Consider the following 21,667-nt stretch of genomic DNA (forward strand, 5'->3'; position numbering starts at 1 on the left):
CTTGTTATTCATAAATTCTATAATTTCTCCTGAAGTATTAACATAATTTCATATAATGTAGAAACATCTTAATTAGCAAATAAAAGTAAACTTATGCACATGGAAATCTATCAGAAACCTTAGTGGGTGTTTAATAAATTAATTGAATGATCAAAACTGCATCTGTGTCTTGCTTTGTGCGTGGTTTTTGACAAGTATTATTACGAACTGTATTTGAAGTGAACTCTTTATTTTTGTTTCTCCATCTCTCCAGTGAGCTTTTACAACACAGGATATTTAACAGTAAGCAGTGTTGATTTGTGTCATATCCATTGTTTTTTCTTGAATTATATCATCAGCTTCATAGAACGTTTCATTTGTTGAATTTGAACTGGGGGCTTTGGTTTTTCTATTTGAGCTGCCTGCAAATACACAAAACAAAATGAAATAATTATTTGAAATTTTGACATCAAATCTTACTTTAAAATTTGTCCTTAAAAAAATTAACTTTTTAGGAATGTTGGAAATATGTCCTAAAGACATTATGGATGAGTGAGAATTGAATCATTTCAAAGTTGTTTTTGAGCATTTTCTCCTGAAAGTCAAATAAGGGAAATACTCAGTAACAGAAGTAAGGATTTCGTTTCCATGCTTACCTTTCTTTCTCCACACTTCCACGGAGGAAACTACGCATTTGATCAGAAGGTAACAATTTCTGGGTTGCTTAATAAAAGTGTGACTGTCCTTATTTATAAAGGGAACAAAACTAAAATCGATCATAATAATTTACAACAATCTTAAGGCTTTGCCATTATAATCAGTTGAGATGTAACATTTAAAAAGAGCATGTTTATCCCACAATCCCATTCACTCGTTCTATATAAATGATTCCAAAATGCACAACGGTAGAGAAATGTGGATATTTGTTCATCAGAAGTTAGACTAACAAGCTCATAGCAAAGAAATGGATTATTAATCAATGAATGATGTTAGAAAAATTAAGTGTGAAAATAATGTTATATATTTTACCAATATATACAAATTTAAATATATTTAAATAATTTTATAATTATGTAAAAGCAGTGCAAGAAATCACAGATGTTACTAATAACCCCCTGTTGCTAAACCCACAGTTCAGCTCACAAGCCACATCTTATTTGACCTATCAACAGCATTTTCTTTCTTGGCTTCCCAGATGCCACCCTTCCTTGACTCGCTCCTGTGTCACCATTGCTCCTTTTCCATCTTTCTTGTTGGTCCCTTTTCCTCTCCCAAGCATCTTAGGCTGAGGAGGGCCTGAGGACTCAGCCATTGGTTCCTGTCACTGTGTCACTGCCTAATTACTCTCATTAGTCCCACAATTTTTAAAACCATCTCTGCTGATGACTCCTAGATATGTATCTCTAACCCACACCTCTCCTGAACTCCAGACTCAACTTCCTAGTTGCCATCTCCACTTGGATATCTAGCAGACATCTCCAACTTAGTCCAAAACTGATATTTGGATCATTCCCAGGAAAAAAAAAAAAAGAGCCCAATCCACTTACAGTCTTCCTCTTCTCAATTGCCAGCAACTTCCATGTGTTCAGTTGCTCAGGACAAAAACCTCTGTCAGCCTTGGTTCCTCTTCTCTCAACCCCACCACCAAATCTGATATCCTGTTGACTACATTTTTTAAAACACATCCAAAATCAGACCACCTTCACTGCTACCACTGTTCTATTTTCAGCACAACGCTCAGAGTGATCCTTTGAAACATGTCAAAGCGTGTCCTCTGCAAAGAACCCTCCATCTCACCCAAGTCTTTATAATGGCCTACATGTCCACACACACACACACACACACACACACACACCATTAATCTCCCTGACTTCATCTTTTTCTACTTCATCCTCTCATTCACTCCAACCTCTTTGATCAAACATTTCAGGCATGTTCCAGTCACAGGGCCTTTGCACTGTCTGTTCACTCTGTCTGGCATGCTCTTCCCCCAGATTGTCTGCAGGGTAACTCCCTAATTTCCAGTCCTTGCTCAGAAGTCACCTTTTCAATGGGACCTAAACACTGTATTTAAAATTGCAACCTACATTCCCCCCACCCCATCCCCAATCCCTTTGCTCTCCAGTTTTTCCCATAGCGTTTATTTTCTAATATAATTTACCTTTTTATTATGTTTATTATCTATCTCCTCTCACTAAAATGTAAGTACCACATGCCAGAGATCTTTTACTATATTTTTCATTGATGATGCAGAATTGCATTGTACATAGCTAATGTTCAATAAATTTGTTGAGTGAAATGATACAATTGAAAGTGTGACATAGTAAAAACTTTAAAGTTATAGATTGCAAAAGACAAGATTGAAAGCCAACTGGGAAGAAATGTTTAGAACACATGATTCATGTCTAACATATAATCAGAATTTACATATCAATATGTAAGACATTAACACCTCTTAATCAGTAAAGAGATGGGCAAAAGATCTACTGAATCTCCAATCTTGCTAGTCAGAAAGAAATGTAAATTCAAAAGGTAATTACCATTTTTCATGTCTCAATTAGGAACAGGTAAAATCTTTCTTGGCCAAGAGTAATTTAAGTAATTTATTTTACCGTCACAAAAATTCAGAAGAAAAGAAATAAAGCCATATATCGTACCACTCAAGGCTCCACATTTTAAACAAGATACTTTTAATATTAGCCCAGAGAATAATGCCATGCATGTTTCAGGCCTATGAGCAAGATCTAGGAGCTGTAGTGAGATGTCATCCTTCAAAACTTATCAATAATATTACCCCTTTGAGTGTTGGTCTATGAAATCAACCCATAGTGGGGGATGTCCTGCTTGGCCCTAGAAAGCAGGGCCAGTGGGATGGCGTGATGGGAGTGTAAACTGGTACATTTATTTTTAAGTCTGGAATGTTCCTACCTTGTGATTTTAGCATGAAGTTCCCAAGGAAACCATTAGAGATGAGCTCTAAAACTTATATATAAAGATATTCACTGATTCTTTTCAATACCAAAAAAATGTAAGTACCCTAAATTTATAATAGGGAAATTGCTAAATTATCATGCATAAGTATGATGCAGCCATTTGATCTGAAAAAGTGATTTCCAAGAAATTTTTAATTACATTGAAAATGCTCAGAATACAATGTTAAGTGAGAAAAGATGCAAAACTATCAGCAATACAATAATAGTTAATACTTTCATAATGTTTCCTCAGAGCATTTACTATCAGCTTCTCTCTGCTTAAAATTCTTTAGGATCAAATCTTAATTTCTTGGTTAGGCTGAGGATCAGCCCTACTTCCCTCTCCCGGCTCAGCTTGCCCAATTCCCTTCCTGGTACTTGGCATTTCAGACATACAGAAATACTGACTGACAGGCTCCCCAGACTTGCCCTGCTCTCTTTCTCTCTCTCTGCCCCAAGCCTTTGCATACTTCCAGCTGCCTGATATCCCTAACTCTCTAATCTTTGCTTGAAAAACTCTTATCTGTCCTTTAGGTTTTGGAAAATCTGCTCCAAACCTAACTAAGGGGAAGGGGGACTCACTAGCCAAGAGGTTTCACTATTAGAAGTAGCTTTCCTCTACTTTTTTGCCATCTAGTCTCTTCTTATATGACTTTTTCACTTTTTTTCTTTAGATAAGTCTAAGCCTCACCTTTAAGTGTGTTCATACTGCCTGGCTTTGCACATTTATAAGTAATTGTATAGACTGCTTTCTAGAGTCACTGAGGACATCCTTCACTATGGGTGGTTTTCATAGATCAACACTCAAAGGAGCAATATTATTGATAAGTTTTGAAGGATGATGTCTCACTACAGCTCCCAGATCTTGCCCATAGGCCTGAAACATGTGTGGTGTTATTCTCTGGGCTAATATTAAAAGTATCATAATTTTAAAATGTAGGGCCTAGAGTGGTACAATATATGGCTTTATTTCATTACTTCTGAACTCTTTTGGTGTTAAATTAATGTTCTACTTCTAAACATCCAATCATAATGTTTTGACTATATAATTTGATTTTTAAATGAAAACAACAAAAAGTTAATTTGTTGTAGGCACATTTTCTAGCCTGGCAAGTAGCTCTTTGCCCAGTCAGCAAGAAAAATTGTTTAAGATAAATGTAGTAGGGAAAGCTAGCATGAAAATTTGATGAACTGATAAATTCTTGACTGTTATTTGCAAAGTAGACTTTAAAAGATATATGGATTCAAATTTAACTACTAAATACTTAAGTAATGCGGTATATATATATATATAGAGAGAGAGAGAGAGAGGGGGGGGGAGAGGGAGAGAGAGAGAGACACTTGAAACTATTTTCCTTATATAACATTTGTAATATTTGAAAAACAAAATGTTTGTAGGCTTATTTTTATTGGTTCAGTATCGTTTGTACTCTCCGGTATCACAGCAGATAAAGGTAAAAGACCAAGGATTTAAGATGTAAATTAGTTTCATATTATCTGGGCAGAATTTGTATCTTATATAAGCATTTCTTTTCTTTTTTATTGAAGTATGGTTGATTTATATCATATTAGTTTTAGGCATACAACATAGTGATTCAATATTTTTATAGATTATACTCCATTTAAAGTTATAAATATTAGCTATATTCCCTATGCTGTACAATATATCCTTGTAGCTTATTTATTTTATACATAATAGTTTGTGCCTCTTAATCCTCTTCCCCTATCTTGCCCCTCTAGCATTTTTTTAAACATCTAAAATTTTAACCTTTTATTCGAAGTCCTGGAAGTCTGAAGACTGTAACATTTGATTAATTCAAGTCCTTCATGTTTCCTAAGCTTTTTACTTACTTAAATTCATAATATTCTAGTGAGACTTTCAAGGTGGTTTTTCTACCTTGTCACATACAGGGTTTTTTTCTTTTTATGGGAGTTAAACTCACGAAATTATTTCCTCACTTAGTTTGGGGTTCTCTCTAAGAACCCCTTAGTCTGGGGTTCTCTCTTAAGCCATCTCCATTCTGACAGCTCTGATTTCCATTATGCATTTTTCTGGAAACAACTGAAAGAGTTTAACCTGTCTACTGCCCTCTGAGATTTAAAGGCTTGCAAAATACATTCCAGTATTCTATCAATAGATTTCCCTTCATCTAGGACTTGTAAAACCCCCCATTCCCCAGCCCTGATTCATTATTTCCTTGACTACTGGATCCTTCCAACCAGTGCAGGTACAAAGATCATTTCTTAGATTGGCTTCTTAATGCAGTTCCCCTAGCCAAACTGATTTGCTTCAGGAACAAGAAAAGATTTGATATAAACACCATACTGACACCATTTGAAGCAGGAGCTTTGATTAGCAAGTCAACACCCTGGTGTTCCCTCTCTTCCTGCAGCTTATAAAAGTCCAAACGTGCTTTCGATGTATATCCCTCCGGTAAGTTAGAATAATTGGGCATATTATGGAAAAAACAACTGCTGTAAGTGGGCTGTGCTGTAGTGATATCAGAGTCCAGCTAACTGCATCCCTTTGGAATGATTTTAAAAGAGAGAAGAGGAAAAGTTTCAGCAACCTCATCTTTTCCTAGTTTTCCTTTAATAAATAGAAACTAATTTCTTAACCAACAGAGTAGAGATAAAACCAGCTGCCTCTTCTGTCATGAGGTTACAACATGGATTAAATTTTAAACAAGAAATCTGTTATACCATTGAGCTCTTAAAGGATTTGTTACATTTAAAGGGTTTTTAAAATTTAATTGCTCCTTTTTCTTTACCTGAGTGCAGACTGGAAAGATCCAACATCACTGTGCTTTCCTGGGTTGACATTAGTTGCTCTTTCTGCTGCTAGTGTCCCATTTTTATTCTTTTCTTCAGTCTGGTCATCATATGTAAATCTCAACCTTCCTTTAATCCTATATCTCTCAGCCTGGCATTTAAATTAAAGCTCTGGCCTTTGCCAAAATTTAAATGCAATTCATCAAGCAAATCAAATTCACCATTTAAATCAAATTCATCAAACAAAATCCACCTATCCTCATCACAAACTAGGCCAATATATTTTTTCTATAATAGTTAAATTTTACATTCATTTTCAAAAGCATTCCTCAGGGATCCATTTATCCTATAAGTCTTCTATGAACTCTGCTCTTACCTGCCATTTCAAAATATCAAAAGAATGCTGGGCCCTCTGCAGGTCTCATCTCCTGGCTATGTGGCAGAGCGGTAATTAAGCTTTTCTGCCATTATCTGCCTGTGTCCTTCTAGCTTCTGCATTACCCATCTGCTGCCCAACAGCAGCTTCAATGACTAATCAGCTGGCTCACTTTAGTATTTAGTAGAAATCTACACATCCCACTCATCCTGCATTTCTTTCTAGTGGAAACAAGCAATCTTAAATTTGCACCCTAAAAGTGTTCTTTATTTACTAGGGGACATTTTCCCTTTAAATTTAATACGATGCAAAGAACTGGATCTGAGGTAAATGGTGAAGTGAGCAAAACTTGCCTACTGACCTCCTGACCTATTGACTTCTCCCTTCTTCAATGCCCTGCCTTCCCCTTGAGGATACACAGGTATCTCGTGTAAATACAGTTAAAAATTCATTATGAAAGTTAGAATCTTAGACTTGCCCTTTTGCTTTGCCCATCCATCAAGGAATGAAGGCAGTTCTCTCCAGAAATGTTTTTCCTACCCTATTTTTTCCACAATTGGACATTTTTTTTCTTTTCTTCATTGTTAAATTCAACTATAGATGACTGACATAGCTCACAAAGGAATTTAGCTGATATTTTAAATCCTTTAAATGAATTTTCACAATGAAAGACTGGCTTCTATTTTGCTTTTTGGTTCCAGCATCAGCCAGCATTGCCTAACCCTGCTCCCTGAGGAGGACTCACAAATGCTAAAAGTAGCAGGAGCTCTGCTGACCAATTTGGTTTTCTACATTCTAGAAACAAAAAGAGTTGTAGGAAATTCCAGACTCATTATTTTCAGTAGAAAGGCCCTTTTAGGAGACACAAGTGACCTTTTCTGCCATTGAATTCAAATTACCCCATCTTCTACTAAGATCTCAGTGAGTTTTTAAAGCCTCTCTGAAACAAAGAATGGCATTTAAAAATAATGTGGCAGCGTAATTAATAAATGTTTTGAGTAGAATTTGGTTGAAGCAATATTAAGGCTACTAAGAAAAATAGCTCCCACAGTTATCTATAAATTTAGTACAAAACCCATCAAAATGCCACTTGATTTTTAAAAATTTGACAATGTGATTCAGAAGTTTATCTAGAATACTGAAACAAGAGTAGCTAAGAAACTTTGAAAAAGCAGCATAACGGGAAGGAAGAGAAAGTCTTCCCTAATTAGATATTAAAATAAATTATATAGCTACAATAATTTTTAAAGTATATTATTGGCTTAAGAATAAACAGACTGATAAATTTAATAGAACAGAAAGTCTAAAAACAGATCCCAGTATATATAAGAATTTAGTTTATGACAAAGGTGACATTTTAAATTGGCAAGAAAAAAAGGATAGATTTCCTGATAAATATTTAGACAATTGGCTCATTATTTGTAAAATAAAAATAAAGACAGATCCCTACCTCACACTTTATACAAAAATTTTAATTCCAGGATTACTAAAGATTTAAATGTTAAAAAACAAATGAATGTATGTATTGTATTAGAAGAAAATATAGGTGAATATCTTTATATCTTAGAGTGAGGTAAGAACTTTCTAAGTATGAAATTAAAGGAAGAAATCACAAAAGGAGAAACTTCTACAGTTGAAAAATTGTCACATAAAATTAAAAAGGAAACAACTATGAAAAATACTTGCAATATATGTGAAAAAGAATTTAGTTACTGTATGGAAAGTTCCTATAAAGCAATGAAAAATGAACACCCCCACAGAAAAATGTGTAAAAGATATGAGCAACAATATACCACAAAGACAATGACAAATAAATATAAAAATGTCCACCCTTGCTCCTAATTAGATAAATTTAAAATAAAACACCGTATTGTTTCCCTCAGTGAAATTAGTAAGATACATATCTTTTTAAATAAAAATACTCATGAAATAGTACTTTTCTGGAGGACAGTTAGCAATTTGTATCCAAAGACTTTTATATGTACCAAATCTTTGGTCAGCAATTCCATTCCTAGGGATTTATGCTAGGAAAATACTTCAATGTTCAATGCTTGTGTGTAATAGAGAAAATGGAAGCTAGTTCAAAGTCAATAATTTAATAAAATATGATATACCCAGACTGGTTTCTAAACACCATTCCAACTAAAAGGGCAACTTCTTGGAGACTTCTTGGAAAAATGGCAGATTTCAGGACTGGAACAGGAAAAGCACAGGCTGCTCAAGAACATTTTGTGACAGCAAAAAAAAAATGCTCAAAAAATGATGGACATATTTCAAAAGGATACAGGACCCAATTTAAAGGGGCTCCCACAGGCCAAATCTGAGATAATTTAAGAATCAGAATAAATGATGATAGTAATAGACTATTTTAGAATAAAGAATCCGACTCCATACTGATATTAATAAATTAATTAATAGGTAAATAGGGGGAAAGGGAAAGCTCTTCCTTGTAGTATAGAATAGAATAGAATAGAATAGTATAGAATAACAACTAATAAACACAGAAGGAATGATGAGGTTAGAAAATCACCATTTCATAGCTATCATAATAATAATTCTAAAATTATCTTGAAATTTTGAATGAAAACATTCAGTCAAGAACCATCAATGGGGGGCTTCCCTGGTGGCGCAGTGGTTGAGAGTCTGCCTGCCGATGCAGGGGACGTGGGTTCGTGCCCCGGTCCGGGAAGATCCCACATGCTGCGGAGCAGCTGGGCCCATGAGCCATGGCCACTGAGCCTGCGCGTCCGGAGCCTGTGCTCTGCAACTGGAGAGGCCACAACAGTGAGAGGCCCATGTACCGCAAAAAAAAAAAAAAAAAAAAAAAAGAACCATCAATGGGTGTGTGAAAGTTGGAGGAGGAACAGGATTTTTTTCACACCTCCCAACAAATTACTTAGTAATGGCAAAAGGAAAAATAGTGAGTTTGTACATTCAGATATATATATATATATATATATATATATATATATATATATATATCTGACTCACTTTGCTGTACAGCCAGAAACTAACACAACATTGTAAATCAACTATACTTCAATTGAAAAAAAGAAAGGTAAAAGGATGATTTAAAATAAAAATGTTTCAAAAAACAAAAACAAAAGACTAAAGAAATATGATAACTAATTACAAGATGTAACTGGACTAGATCGTAGATAAGAAAAAAATAGCTATTTAAGGATACTGGAAAATTTTAATATGAACTGCAGATTAGATAATATTACTATATCACTGTTACATTTCCTGACTTTGATAAATGTACTGTAATTATGTAGGGAAAAAAAATCCTTGTTCCTAAGAAACACATACTGAAATATTTATGGTTAAAAAGCATGATATCTGCAAATTATTTTCAAATGGTTCAGAATATATACATCAAAAGAAAGTCAATTTTGAAAAAAGTGAGGTAAAATATTAACAATTAGTAAATCTGGGAAAAGGTATACAACCTTTTCTATACTTTTCTTGTAACTTTTCTGGAAGGGTGAACTATGTCAAAATAAAAGAATAAAAATTCATAGCACTCCATCAAGTAATAAAATGTAATCATTAAAAGTGGTGTTTATTTATTGGCAAACGATGATGTCGTTGTTCAGTGAAAAAAGAAAAGCTGTTAAAGGATTCATTTTTCCCCCATTTTGTTATATATACATGTATCTATAGATACATAGAAAAAAATCCATGAAGGATATTCACCGTGGTGTTAATATCTGTTATCTCTGTGTGGTGGGATCATGGATGAAGTTATTTGTTTATTTGTTTTTCTATATTTTCTAATTTTCCTAAAATGAAAGTGAATTAAGGGAAAGGTTTTCTTTCCAGGGGTATAAGGGTGTCTTTTAAGAAGAAATATAGTAGACTATTCTGAACAGTCCAAGTCCCATTTTGCTCACAGGCAGAACAAACAATTGTATACACAATCGTCAAATTTGCTTGCTTTCTCAGTATTCTATATATAATTTATGCTTTTCTCCTAGACAACCTGTGCCTTACTGCTGATTTGCTTACCCTTTTCCATTTATATTGCCTGCCTTTACAAAAGAGACTACCAAATAATAGATAATTGGAGTTGTCTATTATTGCCATACAACAATATTATTTTATTTGTGTCAAGCAGCTCTACTCTCTGCCCTTCTCATTTTCATCAAAAAACACTGCTTCTAAGAACCCTCTCGATTCTCCACCCCTCTCCACAACCCTAGGGTGTGAATGGATACTCAAAACTGCAGGATGAATATATTTTATCTTCTTGGAGCATCAGTTTTACTCAGAAATGGAAAGGATATAATGTTATTATTAGAGTAAAACAAGTCATTATATTAGCAATCAAATTAAAAATTCCCATAATTTAAAAAATACAATGGGCAACCTCACATGGTTTAAAGCTCACAAGCCAGGGCTTTCCATTCTAACCCTTGGAATCCTGGAGGTACACATTCCTTTCTTATCTACCTTTAAGGATTCTCCAGTGGAAAAGTTTGGGAAGCAGGGATCTAAGACATTCATCCCTTTAATTGCTCCCCCATTAACCCTTAATTCTTCCACGTCTTATGAAATGAGCCCTCACCCCAGGAGTGTCTACTCAGAAAGATGCCCTTCACACAGCCATCTTCTGCTCAGAACTGTTTGTCCAATACAGTACAATTTACAAACCATGATATTCTTTTAAACATTGGCATTTGATACAGGTGTAACTCAAAACACAAAAGTTAAAAAGAAAGAAAATGATTATGGAACACAATGTAAAGACCAATCAATTGCTTAGCAATAGAACCTCTGTACAAAGTGAGCCCTGGACGTAGCCCAATTAAACTCTACAGGCACTACCAGAGACCTGCTATTTTCAGGATCAATTCAAAATGTATAAAGTCTTAAATTGTATACATTAAAAATAATGAACCCCAATAGAATAAAGGTACATGAAAGAAAAATCTTGGCAAAATAGTCTAAGATTAGACTATTTTAGACTTAGACTATTGTTAAAAAAACAAAATTCAGCTGAGTGAATTTGAAGACCTAGTTGGCTTTATCCAAGGACTTGTGAATTGGACAGCATCCCATCTAACAGGTAGAAAGCGGCTCTGAGAAGATGTAGGAAATGAAGAGTCTTATAGGCAGAAGGGGATAGGACAAGGAAGTCATAAACAAAAGAAAGGATTTTTTTTCAGGCAGGTCACCTTCCTTTAGGGGAGGGGCAGGGGTCTATCCTGAAGATTACCTTACTAGTGTTGATCAGGAAATTCCAGACGAATAGGTTTAAAATTTCACTTCTGGGAGACGCTGAAACTGCAGTGAGGTAAGGTTTTGGTTTGCTGATGTGGGGCTTAGCACAAAGGGCTCCGTTTGGGGCCTGTTGTTTCTTCTTTAATGCTACTGTCATTTACAGAAACAAAAAAGTCCAGTGCCTTAAGTCAGTTTTAGTATGTGCACAAAAACACGTTTCCCTTTAGGCCATTCAAATTGCCTATAATGAAAAAAGTCTCAATTCTAAAAACTAATCTAAAATAATGGGAGGCTGACTCTTAAGAACAGATAGTTTTCAAAGAAAGGAGTGATAACTGGTGAAACCAATTTTCCTCCAATGTAATTTTACTTGCTTAATTATTACACAAACATAATATTATGTTCCTAACCTTTAAGGCATTCCTTAAGTGGAATAAAGCCTTGTTTTCTCACTAGCTAGAACATTGACATTTATCCCTAGGTGGAAGAATCACTGAAATGAAGCATGCATATTTAACAATAGGCACAGCAATGGTTTTTAATTATCACTTTGAAGGGTCGCTTTCAAATATGAACCATTTTCTCTTCCTATTCCAGGTGACATTTGGATTACCTATTTTGTTTTCTGCTCTCCACTATGTCTTATTTGGTTAACGTCAACCAAAGGGCCCAAAATCATCTAATTTGAAAGCAGCAGAAGGCAATGATCATATAAAATTCTGCCTTACCAAGAGTAAGCACTCAGGAAAGGTGTATTGAATTAATTTGCTGACTTGATAAACATAGTGTTTTTCAGAGGGCCAGAGTGGGGATATTTCATTGTAAGAAAGTAGCCTCAACTAACTACACAGGAAGTGCACTAATGGATCTCCTTAGCTAAGGAGCCATAAGACTACAAAGACTTGAGTCAACAAGCCAACTAATTCTGTTGCTGGGCTCTCAGATCCAGCTTGAAATAAAATTCTGGAGCAGTCCCTGAGATAGATCAGGAAAAATATCAGGAAAAATAATCAATTTTTATTTAGCACACTGCATTGTATAGAAGAGGCACTCAGTGAATGTTTGATGACTGTAATGGTGACAATAAACATGCTCCTTTGATCACCTACGACAGAGGTGCAGTGCTACTTCATTCAATTCATTCAACAAACATTTGTTGTGTTCTAAGCACTAGAGAAACAGTAGTGAGCAAACAAGAAAAAAATTTCTACTTTCCTGGAACTTACTTTCTAGTTGGAGTAGAGAAAAATTGGACAACAGGTAAGTAAAATATATAGTTGATTAGTGGTAAGTGCTTAGGAGAAAAGTAAAGCAGGAAGAAGGCATGAAATGTTGAAGTTAAAGATGCAGATTGAGTGACCAGGGAAGAACTCCCTGGGAAGGTGACTTTTAGTAAAGATTTAAAGAAAGTGAAAGTGAGGGGAAAGCATTCCAGACAATGGGCACAGCATGTGCAAAGGCCCTGAGGCAGGAATTTCAAGGAACAGCAAAGAGGCCAAGGTGGCTGGGCATAAGATGCTAGAAATAAAGGTGTAAAGGGCAGACCACAAAAGCCCCCATAGTTCACATTTAGGACTCCATATCTATTGAAAGATGGGAAGCAATTAGGGTTTTGACCAGAGTAGTGACCTGACCTGACTTAGGTTTTACCAGGCTCACTCTGGCTTCTCTGTGGAGAGTAGACAGCAGGGGAGCAAGGGCAGGGCAGGAAGAAGAGCTATTTGTTTTAAAATGCAGAGTCTGGAGTTCGTGGTTTTAACAAACTCCCTAAGTGATTCTTACACACAATAAAATTTAAGAACTGATACTTTAAATTATCTAAGCAATTGAGACAAAAATTGATTTTACTTTTTGATTATTTGATCATCACTAATCCACTGCTTCATTTTGCCTGTGGAGAAACAGAGTCTAAGCCATCAGACTAAATTCAGCTAACAACTGGTCAATTTGGCCATGTAATCTCCAAACAGTACTTCAGAAAAAGAACTCCAAAGGGATCTTGGCTTCTTGCTTTGTGATACAGGGCACCCTCCGAGATCTCTACAGAGAAGAAAACTAGAGCTAAAGTAATCACGCGGTGCTGGTATATTTGAGAAGATCGCAGAGCATGTACTCCATAAACATGTTTCTGGATTCAGCTAAAATGGAGCATATGGGAAGGAAATTTTCTAAATTTTTTGGAAGAAAGTTTTTCACTTTCTTTTTAAATAGAGGTTAGTGAGCACCTGTGTCTTATTCTAAACATATATATCTGTAATATAGAGATTCTAAATTTTTATTAAAAATATATTCAAAATATGTATATCTAAATAAAATTCATGATCACTAGTTTTAAAATACACTAATAGAAATTTATATTCACAAAAAATTTAACAGTTCTTTCTGTTTCATAATGATAATGAGTAGTATGTGTAGCACATTATAATTAAGATAACAAAGAGACTCAGTTCTGAAAACCGTACATAAACATTTCCACTTTATAGCTGCACTACACACACAAACACACACATACACATACCTGTATAGTGTAACTAGTTTGTGATCTATTCAAGAACAAAGACTGACTTCTATTTATTTTTTAGTTTCTTTTATAGGACTCTGAATTACTTAATACACCTCCTCTGAATTCTGCACACCATAGGCACATAGGTAACGCCTAACTGACTACTGACTAACCAATCTAGAGCAATGCAGCACTGACAATTAATTATCGGATATTTTGTTCCTCTGTCTATTTGACTTCTTTGGCTCCATCAAAAACAAAATTTAAAAATTCCAAGAGGATACAGCCTTTAAAACTGAGAGACACATAAATAAAGTGGATTGACTGGATCAGTGTACTATTTTTTCATGAGAATATTTACATCCTGCCACTATTTTTCCTTGGGCACAATCCCTCTAAGGTATTTCATCATTAAGACCTAAGTTAACGTGAATTTTTATAAAGACATATAGTAAACTGAATTTTTAAAAAGTATTCATTGCTAACAGAATGGTCTGTCACCCAGGCACAGGTTATTATTTTGAACAGAGTACAGGTAATTGGTTACAAATAACAGTTACTGATTACCTTCTTTAGTGGAAGTAGCCTCTAGGTGTTGAAGTTTAAGGCCAGTGTCTAATCTTTGAGGCTTTGTATACAGAAATAAGTAGCAAAGAACACAGACGCTGATGACAAAGGCAAGTAAAACAAGGGCAGCAATTCCCAGTCCAATCAGAGCGCCAATGCTGAGGAAAACAGAAAAAACACTGTGACTGTCACACAAACTGGTTTGCAAATAAAGGTTTAAATATTGTTAATACTTGCTTCAGTCATTCATACCAAATTATGTTTTATTATAAACAGTATATGATTGAAATCTATGGCTCACCTTTTTCTACCATCAAATTCTTATGATATTTCTCTATACATTTATATGTTAATATTGGTATAGAATACCATGTGAATTCATATTACAGTAAAAGATCACATAATTCTCTAGGGATGGTTCAAAAACATTTCTATCAGATAAACATCTATTATTAATATATTTTAGGAGGAAAGATTAGGTTCACCAATAAAAGATGAATAGAAAGATATCTACCTCTGCAAAAACAGTGAAACAAATGTTTACCAGAAGTGTAGAACTTTTATTTTGGAGACATGTATGGGAGTTATCATGTATTAATATACAAAACCACAACCATTACAAGAGAGGAGAAGAAAGTTTAATTAAAGGAAAGCAATGTTTATGAAATTTATATAAAGTTCATGTTCAATCTGAATTTTTCCTTTCTAAAAGAGCATAACACCAATGGCTTCTAGCATTTAGGAAGAAACCCTTGTACTTTCCTCTAAAAATGCAGTGTAAATATGATATTTGCACTAAATTTGTAACAATTCCTTCTGATACAGTTATCTATAAGTCTAATCACTTGAGAAATAATATAATTTTCACAAACCTGTGAACTTATTTTTAAATGGGAAAAGAAGTTTGGAAAAAAGAAAATTATCTTGCAAGACTAATATGCAAACATATGTACTTTACCTTCATGAGCAATATGTTTGTGAGGGTATGTAAATACATATAATTAGATTTTAAGCTGCTCAAGAGCAGATACTTCTATTGACTTTCCCATAGTCATGTGCACACTTATTAAAAGTGTTTAATAGAGTATTTAGTTTGTAATTAATGTTTCATAAATGGAAATAAATGATAATTGACTGGTGATTGATCCATTAGTAGTCATTGAAAAGTAATCATCATTGAAAAGTAACTATCATTGAAATGATCAGTGAAAAGTAGTGATCTTTTTCTTCATTATTTTCCTGTCTTGCCTTTCAGCTTCTGCTATTTCCCAGAGATTAGGGCGCAAACAAATGTGACATGCCGGGGGCTTCCCTGGTGGCGCAGTGGTTGAGAATCTGCCTGCCGATGCAGGGGACACGGGTTCGAGCCCTGGTCTGGGAAGATCCCACATGCCGCGGAGCAACTGGGCCTGTGAGCCACAATTACTAGGCCTGCGCGTCTGGAGCCTGTGCTCCGCAACAAGAGAGGCCGCGATAGTGAGAGGCCCGCGCACCGCGATGAAGAGTGGCCCCCACTTGCCACAATGAGAGAAAGCCCTGGCACAGAAACGAAGACGCAACACAGCCATAAATAAATAAAGCAAACTGTCAACAAACGTGACATGCCGAAAGTGAGGGAAGGGAGAATTTGACCAGGGGTGCTAGGTGTGTCACTGCTTTGGGATGAAGAACAAAATTAAAAGTGAGGGGCTAAGCTCATCCTACTTATCCTTAATTTAAGGAGATAAAGCCCCCTTGCAATTTAGAGATTGCCTCCTGAGCCAGACATGGGGGTAGACTTCAAAAGATTCTTGTGCTTGTTAATTACTATCAGCCCAGTTCCCCTAGCCCTGCACAGAAGTGAAGACTGGGTAATTTTCTGGCTAGAGTCAGTATATAGTTGCATATTTGAATTGGAGTTTGCCCTCACTTGATGCCCTCTCTTCCAAGGGGTAGACTCCCTGGCTCTGGCAACTCCTCTTTCATGCTTGTTTGCCCCAAAGCTGACTTTTGTAGATCATATGTGTAGGGAGGGTTAGGACTGCACAGACACATGGGAACATAATCCACTTAATTAATATTATCTGTTTCACAAAGCAGCTAGGAGGCCAGACATCTTGAAAGATTCCTGAAATGAGAGCCCAGTTATTAAAAACATCTTCAAAGTGAAAAAATAATTTAGTCAATTAAAAGTAAAATTGTCAATTTAATTAAATTCAATGTATGTATTACAGACTTTACATGTACAGTTTAAAAACCAGGCCACATGATTGGAAGGAAAAACAAAAACAAAGCATGTCACTTCTTTCTGTTATAAAAGGATGTTCTTCATAATCCTGACAAACTGTTTCAATGTCATAGTTCCACTTTATAGAAATGTTGCTTTATGCATGCAAAACTCTAGATAAAGATGGAGCTCTGGGAATCTCCTAAAATATTCATTTCAACAAATAACTTATTGAACTCAAGCGTAGCCCTGTGCAACACACATTATTTTCCTAGGTCCTGAAGAAGGTTTCCAAAGGAAACCCTTAGAGGTTAGGGATTTATAAGAGGAGAAGAGATGGGAGTGGGCCAGACACAGAAAAGGGAGAATTATGCTTTCCTCACAGCACCATAGGGAAGTTTGCTTTGCAGTCCCTGAGAGAGGGTCTGTAGCTGCTGTCACATTAATGAATTCTCCTACTTAGCAACTTCATTCACCTGGAAGTACCATACCTGTGCCTTTCTGCAGTGGCTGCAGAATCTCAGAACAGATGCTAATGACTTCTGGGATATTTTTCACAGTTGGACTATTTTAAATTAGGGGAGAGAGCAAAGAATATGAGGGAAATTAAGTTCTGAATTTTTACCTTCCTGTTGTGTTCTCAGAGCTCAATAACTAAGGAAGAGCCCCAGGTGGTTTTGTTTTTTTTTAACATCTTTATTGGCGTATGATTGATTTACAATGGTGTGCTAGTGTCTGCTTTATAACAAAGTGAATCAGCTATACATATACATATAGAACCCCAGGTTTAACATTGCCAACTGATGCCATCAGTTGAAATGATTTTTATATTTCCCAGGAACTGAGCTGCATTGTCAGTGCTAAATGAAGACCCCAGCAAGCTGTTCATTCCTCTGTGCCCTCATAAACCTTAGGAAGGTTTTCTATCCTCTGCTGCTTGTCACTTTGGAACTATTCAGGGACCTGAGAATCCCAGGCACTTTTCCAATTGAGTTTGACTTAAGAGTTGCCAGTCTCTCATGGAGGTGCTGCCATCATTATTAACACCTCCAAAGACTCAGAGCTAGCTTACTATGTTATTTTCCAAAAGGCCGGATAATATGCCAGCACAATACAAATTGCTTCCCCAAGTAATAAGGATAAATTGTCATCATTTCCTGTTCTGGCATGATACAACTTTGTTAGTTGAACTTGTTGGTAAGTAGGCACTCCTTTTGAGATTTTTTTGAAGCTTGCAGTGTGCAAAAAAAATGACTTTACTGCTCTAAGAAATAACATTTAAAGTCATTTGCTGTAGACTTGGCGTGTGTGCTAAAGTCTGGACCATGGTAGGAGACTGGGAGAACTAATACTCTTCTTACTTAGCAGAGTTAGCCTAGACATAAGCTCAATTGTCAGTAACAGTTTGAGGTGGGGTGGCAGTTCTTTCCTGTAACCCTGGCACCCCATTCATTCTCCAGGCAAAATGAAAGAATCAGGTTCTAAGTCTGCAATCCTTTGGAGTGGAGGGGGGTGGGGAAAGCATCTCGTAATGAAAATATCTGTGTAAATACTAATTGGAATACGTTAAATTACCATCATAGGAAAAAGAGGCAAGAAAGACACCACCTTTGAAAGTCTCTTCACTTTCCAGCAATGGCCAAAGAGCTCAGGTGTTGAGAAAGGGGGTGTCCTGCAAAGGTTCAACGGAGTGTGTAATCATCGGAGGCTCCTGTCCCCCCGGAGGGATCCGAGCAGGTCGCGAGGACGTAGGCGACCTCCCTCCTCCCGTCGTGGCACGACTCGTCGCCTCCCCAGCCCCCTGGCCGCCAGCCCCCTGCCTACCCACCTGAGACTCCACATGTAGCTGTGCTTGTAGGGGAAGTAGCTGCCCGGCTCACTGCAGCAGTACTTGAGGTCGGCGAAGCCGCAGCAGTAGATGAGGGTGGCCCCCTCGCCGCGCCGGGGACACTGGAAGGGCCCCACGAAGCTGCGGTTGAGGCTGTAGTAGCCGGAGCACACCCGGCTGGCCTCGCTCATCTCGGGCGGCTGCGGGCAGGGGCACGCTAAGCCCCCGATCTGCCCTGGCTACACACGTCCCGCCCCGCCCGCGGACCCCTCCGGCCGGGCTCGCCTCTTGCGATGCCGGGCTGACTGCCTGGGCGGTCAGCCTGGGCGCGCCTCTTCTGCTCGCTCTCCTCCCCTCGTCCCCATGGTGTCTGGTCGCTTTACACGCGCTTCTCCCTCCCGCTACTGAGTGGTCCTATTACCTGCCGATCTCCAGCCCTGTACCTTTTTCTCCCTCTCCCTTCGTCTGCTTTCTCCACGTTCTCCTGACTTCTCTCCACTTTTCCTCAATTCACGGAGGCGTCCCCACTCCATGCCAGAAAGAGATTCCACCTGAAGGAGAACGGGAGGTGTGGTGTGGGACGCGTTTGCCATCTGAACAGATGCAGCCAAAGTTGAAATTCCCTTTGCCCAGGGACAGGGCAGATGGGTTCAGGCAAACGAGCAGGGCCGGGGAAACAGGGTAGAGGGCAGAGCAAAAGGCACTGAACCACCAGTGAGGGGCTGTTGAGAGGTACCCCTTCTTCTTTGAGAAGTATGTGTAAGACGTTAAAATCTGCCAATTTAAATATCAAAGACAAGAACAAAGTCTTCTCCAAAAACTAGCCATGCGTTCTGTATTCAGTTAACCTGAGAAAGGAAGGACAGGTTAGAGATTGAGGTAAAGAAACTGAGGACTTTCTGCAAAGGTAGATAGAAAGAGGAGGCAAAGGAAGTAGGGAGAGAGAGAACTTCATCCTTTCAAAGCACTGCAGAAATATCTCTCGTTCTCTTTTTGTTTGGTATTCTCACCTTAGTGATTCATTTTGTTGACCAAGTTTTTAAAAATAACAATAGTAATGGATGCTTTTGTAATAAGTCAAACGATACTATGATGTGTAAAGAAGAAAATATTAATAGCCGTAAGATAGGAGAGGAGGTGACTATAACATCCATAAAATTTCTGAGATAGAACTTTATTCCTTCCTCTTCCTTTTCTGCTTCTTTCCTTCAGCTGAGGGTTGATTGGATGCCAGAATCATGAATTTTACCCTACTGGGTGCTGTATATTTTTGTATTTGCATAAATATTCTTGAGCTTTGTTCTGGGATGCAGTTAAGTTACTTAGAGATATTACTGGAAGGGGGAACCCTTCCAGGGCCCGAGAGAGGGCTCTTGTCTAACACTTGGAAATGAATTGTCCGAGGAGACAAACGTACTGGCAAAGCAAAAGACTTTATTGGGAAGGGGCACCCGGGCAGAGAGCAGCGGGATAAGGGAGCTCAGGAGAACTGCTCTGCCGTGTGGCTTACAGTCGCAGGGTTTATGGTGGTGGGGTCAGCTTTCTGGATGTCTCTGGTCAATCATCTTGCTTGTCCCCATATGTGGTCCAATTCAAGACCCTTCCTGATGGTGCACACATCTCTTAGCCAAGATGGATCCCAGCATGAGGGTTTCTGGGAGGTTGGCAGGACATATTATGGTCTGGCGTCTCCTCCCTCCTCTTGGCCCCTCCCAAATTCTCCCGGTTAGTTTTTGGTGGCAGCACCCTTTTCCTGACCGGGACCTCCTGTTGGGGACAACTCATGCAAGTGGTTATTATGCCTGGCCAAGGCAGGCTGTTTCAGTCAACGGTTCCCTAACAGAAACTGTTGGATTCTTTCAGGTTTGATTTTTTTTTAATTTATTTAATTAATTTATTTATTTGGCTGCGTTGGGTCTTTGTTGCTGTGCACAGGCTTTCTCTAGTTGTGGCAAGCGGGGGCTACTCTTCGTTGCGGTGTGCGGGCTTCTCATTGCGGTGGCTTCTCTTGCTGCAGAGCACAGGCTCTAGGCACACGGGCTTCAGTAGTTGTGGCACGTGGGCTCAGTAGTTGTGGCTCGTGGGCTCTAGAGCGCAGGCTCAGTAGTAGTGGTGCACGGGCTTAGTTGCTCTGCGGCATGTGGGATCTTCCCAGACCAGGGCTCGAAACTGTGTCTCCTGCATTGGCAGGCGGATTCTTAACCACTGTGCCACCAGGGAAGTCCCTTCAGGTTTGATTTTAAACTTTGTTAGGCAGGACCAGAGCAGACTTGAAGGCTAAATTGATGATTCTCTTCTTGTTGTAGGAAGATGGGGCACAAGAGGATGGTCATGTCTCAGGTCTTGGGTGAGTCCATGGGACAGACCGCCAAGTGAAGGTCTTGGGTTAGCACGGGAAACAATTCAAGAGCGAGCCATAGCAAAGTGAAAGCAGTTTCTTTGGAGAGATGTCTGTGTATTTAGACAGAATGCGGTCCCTCTCAAAAGGTGAGAGTGGCCCTGAAATATGGGGTGGTTAGTTTTTATGGGCTGGGTAATTTCATAGGCTAATGAGTGGGAGGATTATTCCAACTATTTTGGGAAAGGAGCAGGGATTTCCAGGAACTGGGCTACCGCCCAGCCCACTTTTTGGCCTTTTATGGTCGGCCTTGGAACCATTATGGCCCCTGTGGGTATGTCATTTAGATGCTAATGTATTACAATGAGTGTATAATGAGGCTCAAGGTCCACTGGAAGCCAAATCTTCTGCCATCTTTGGCCTAGTAGGGTCTAACCAGTTTTTATTGTTACCTCAAGGCTATGTCATTCTTTTAAAGGTTGTGCCCTGCCCCCTTCCCTCCTATCTCATTCTGAATACTCTACTGGGTACCTTGTGAATTACAAGGCTTACCATTCTGACTGGTGGAAATAAACTATTCCAGGCCTTGTGAAGGCTCCAAGAAGTGTACCCTCCGATCCTTTTAGGTGGCTCTTTCCCTGGCTTCCAGTAGTTTCTGTACAGGCATGTACTGATCACGACTTAGCTGAAGGCTCAAGGAGATCCTCCTGTGAGCCAGATCTTGAACTAACTCTCTCTCTCTCCCCCTCTTTCTCTCTCCTTCCCATCTCTCCTTCTCTCCCCCGCTCTCTCTCCAGCTCTCTTCTCTCTAGTACTCTGTCCTGCTATCTCTATCCACCATGCCTTCCCTGGACTCCAGCTCTGTCTTCTCAACTCAGAGAGATCACTGGGCTCCACCTG

At 38.1% G+C, this 21,667-nt stretch overlaps 1 protein-coding gene across 1 annotated transcript; it reads right to left on the reverse strand.

Moving 5' to 3' along the window:
* Positions 1-276: 276 nt before the first annotated feature.
* Positions 277-18,620, reverse strand: SHISAL2B (shisa like 2B; the record flags this gene model as incomplete). Its single annotated transcript, XM_082623350.1, has 3 exons — positions 277-401; positions 14,396-14,553; positions 18,430-18,620. 3 exons carry the CDS (start codon positions 18,618-18,620, stop codon positions 277-279), a joined length of 474 nt encoding a protein of 157 aa, XP_082479476.1.
* Positions 18,621-21,667: the final 3,047 nt, after the last annotated feature.

The sequence above is a fragment of the Mesoplodon mirus genome (genome assembly GCF_964341445.2).
Source record: "Mesoplodon mirus genome assembly, chromosome: 5".
Taxonomy (NCBI): Eukaryota; Metazoa; Chordata; class Mammalia; order Artiodactyla; family Ziphiidae; genus Mesoplodon; species Mesoplodon mirus.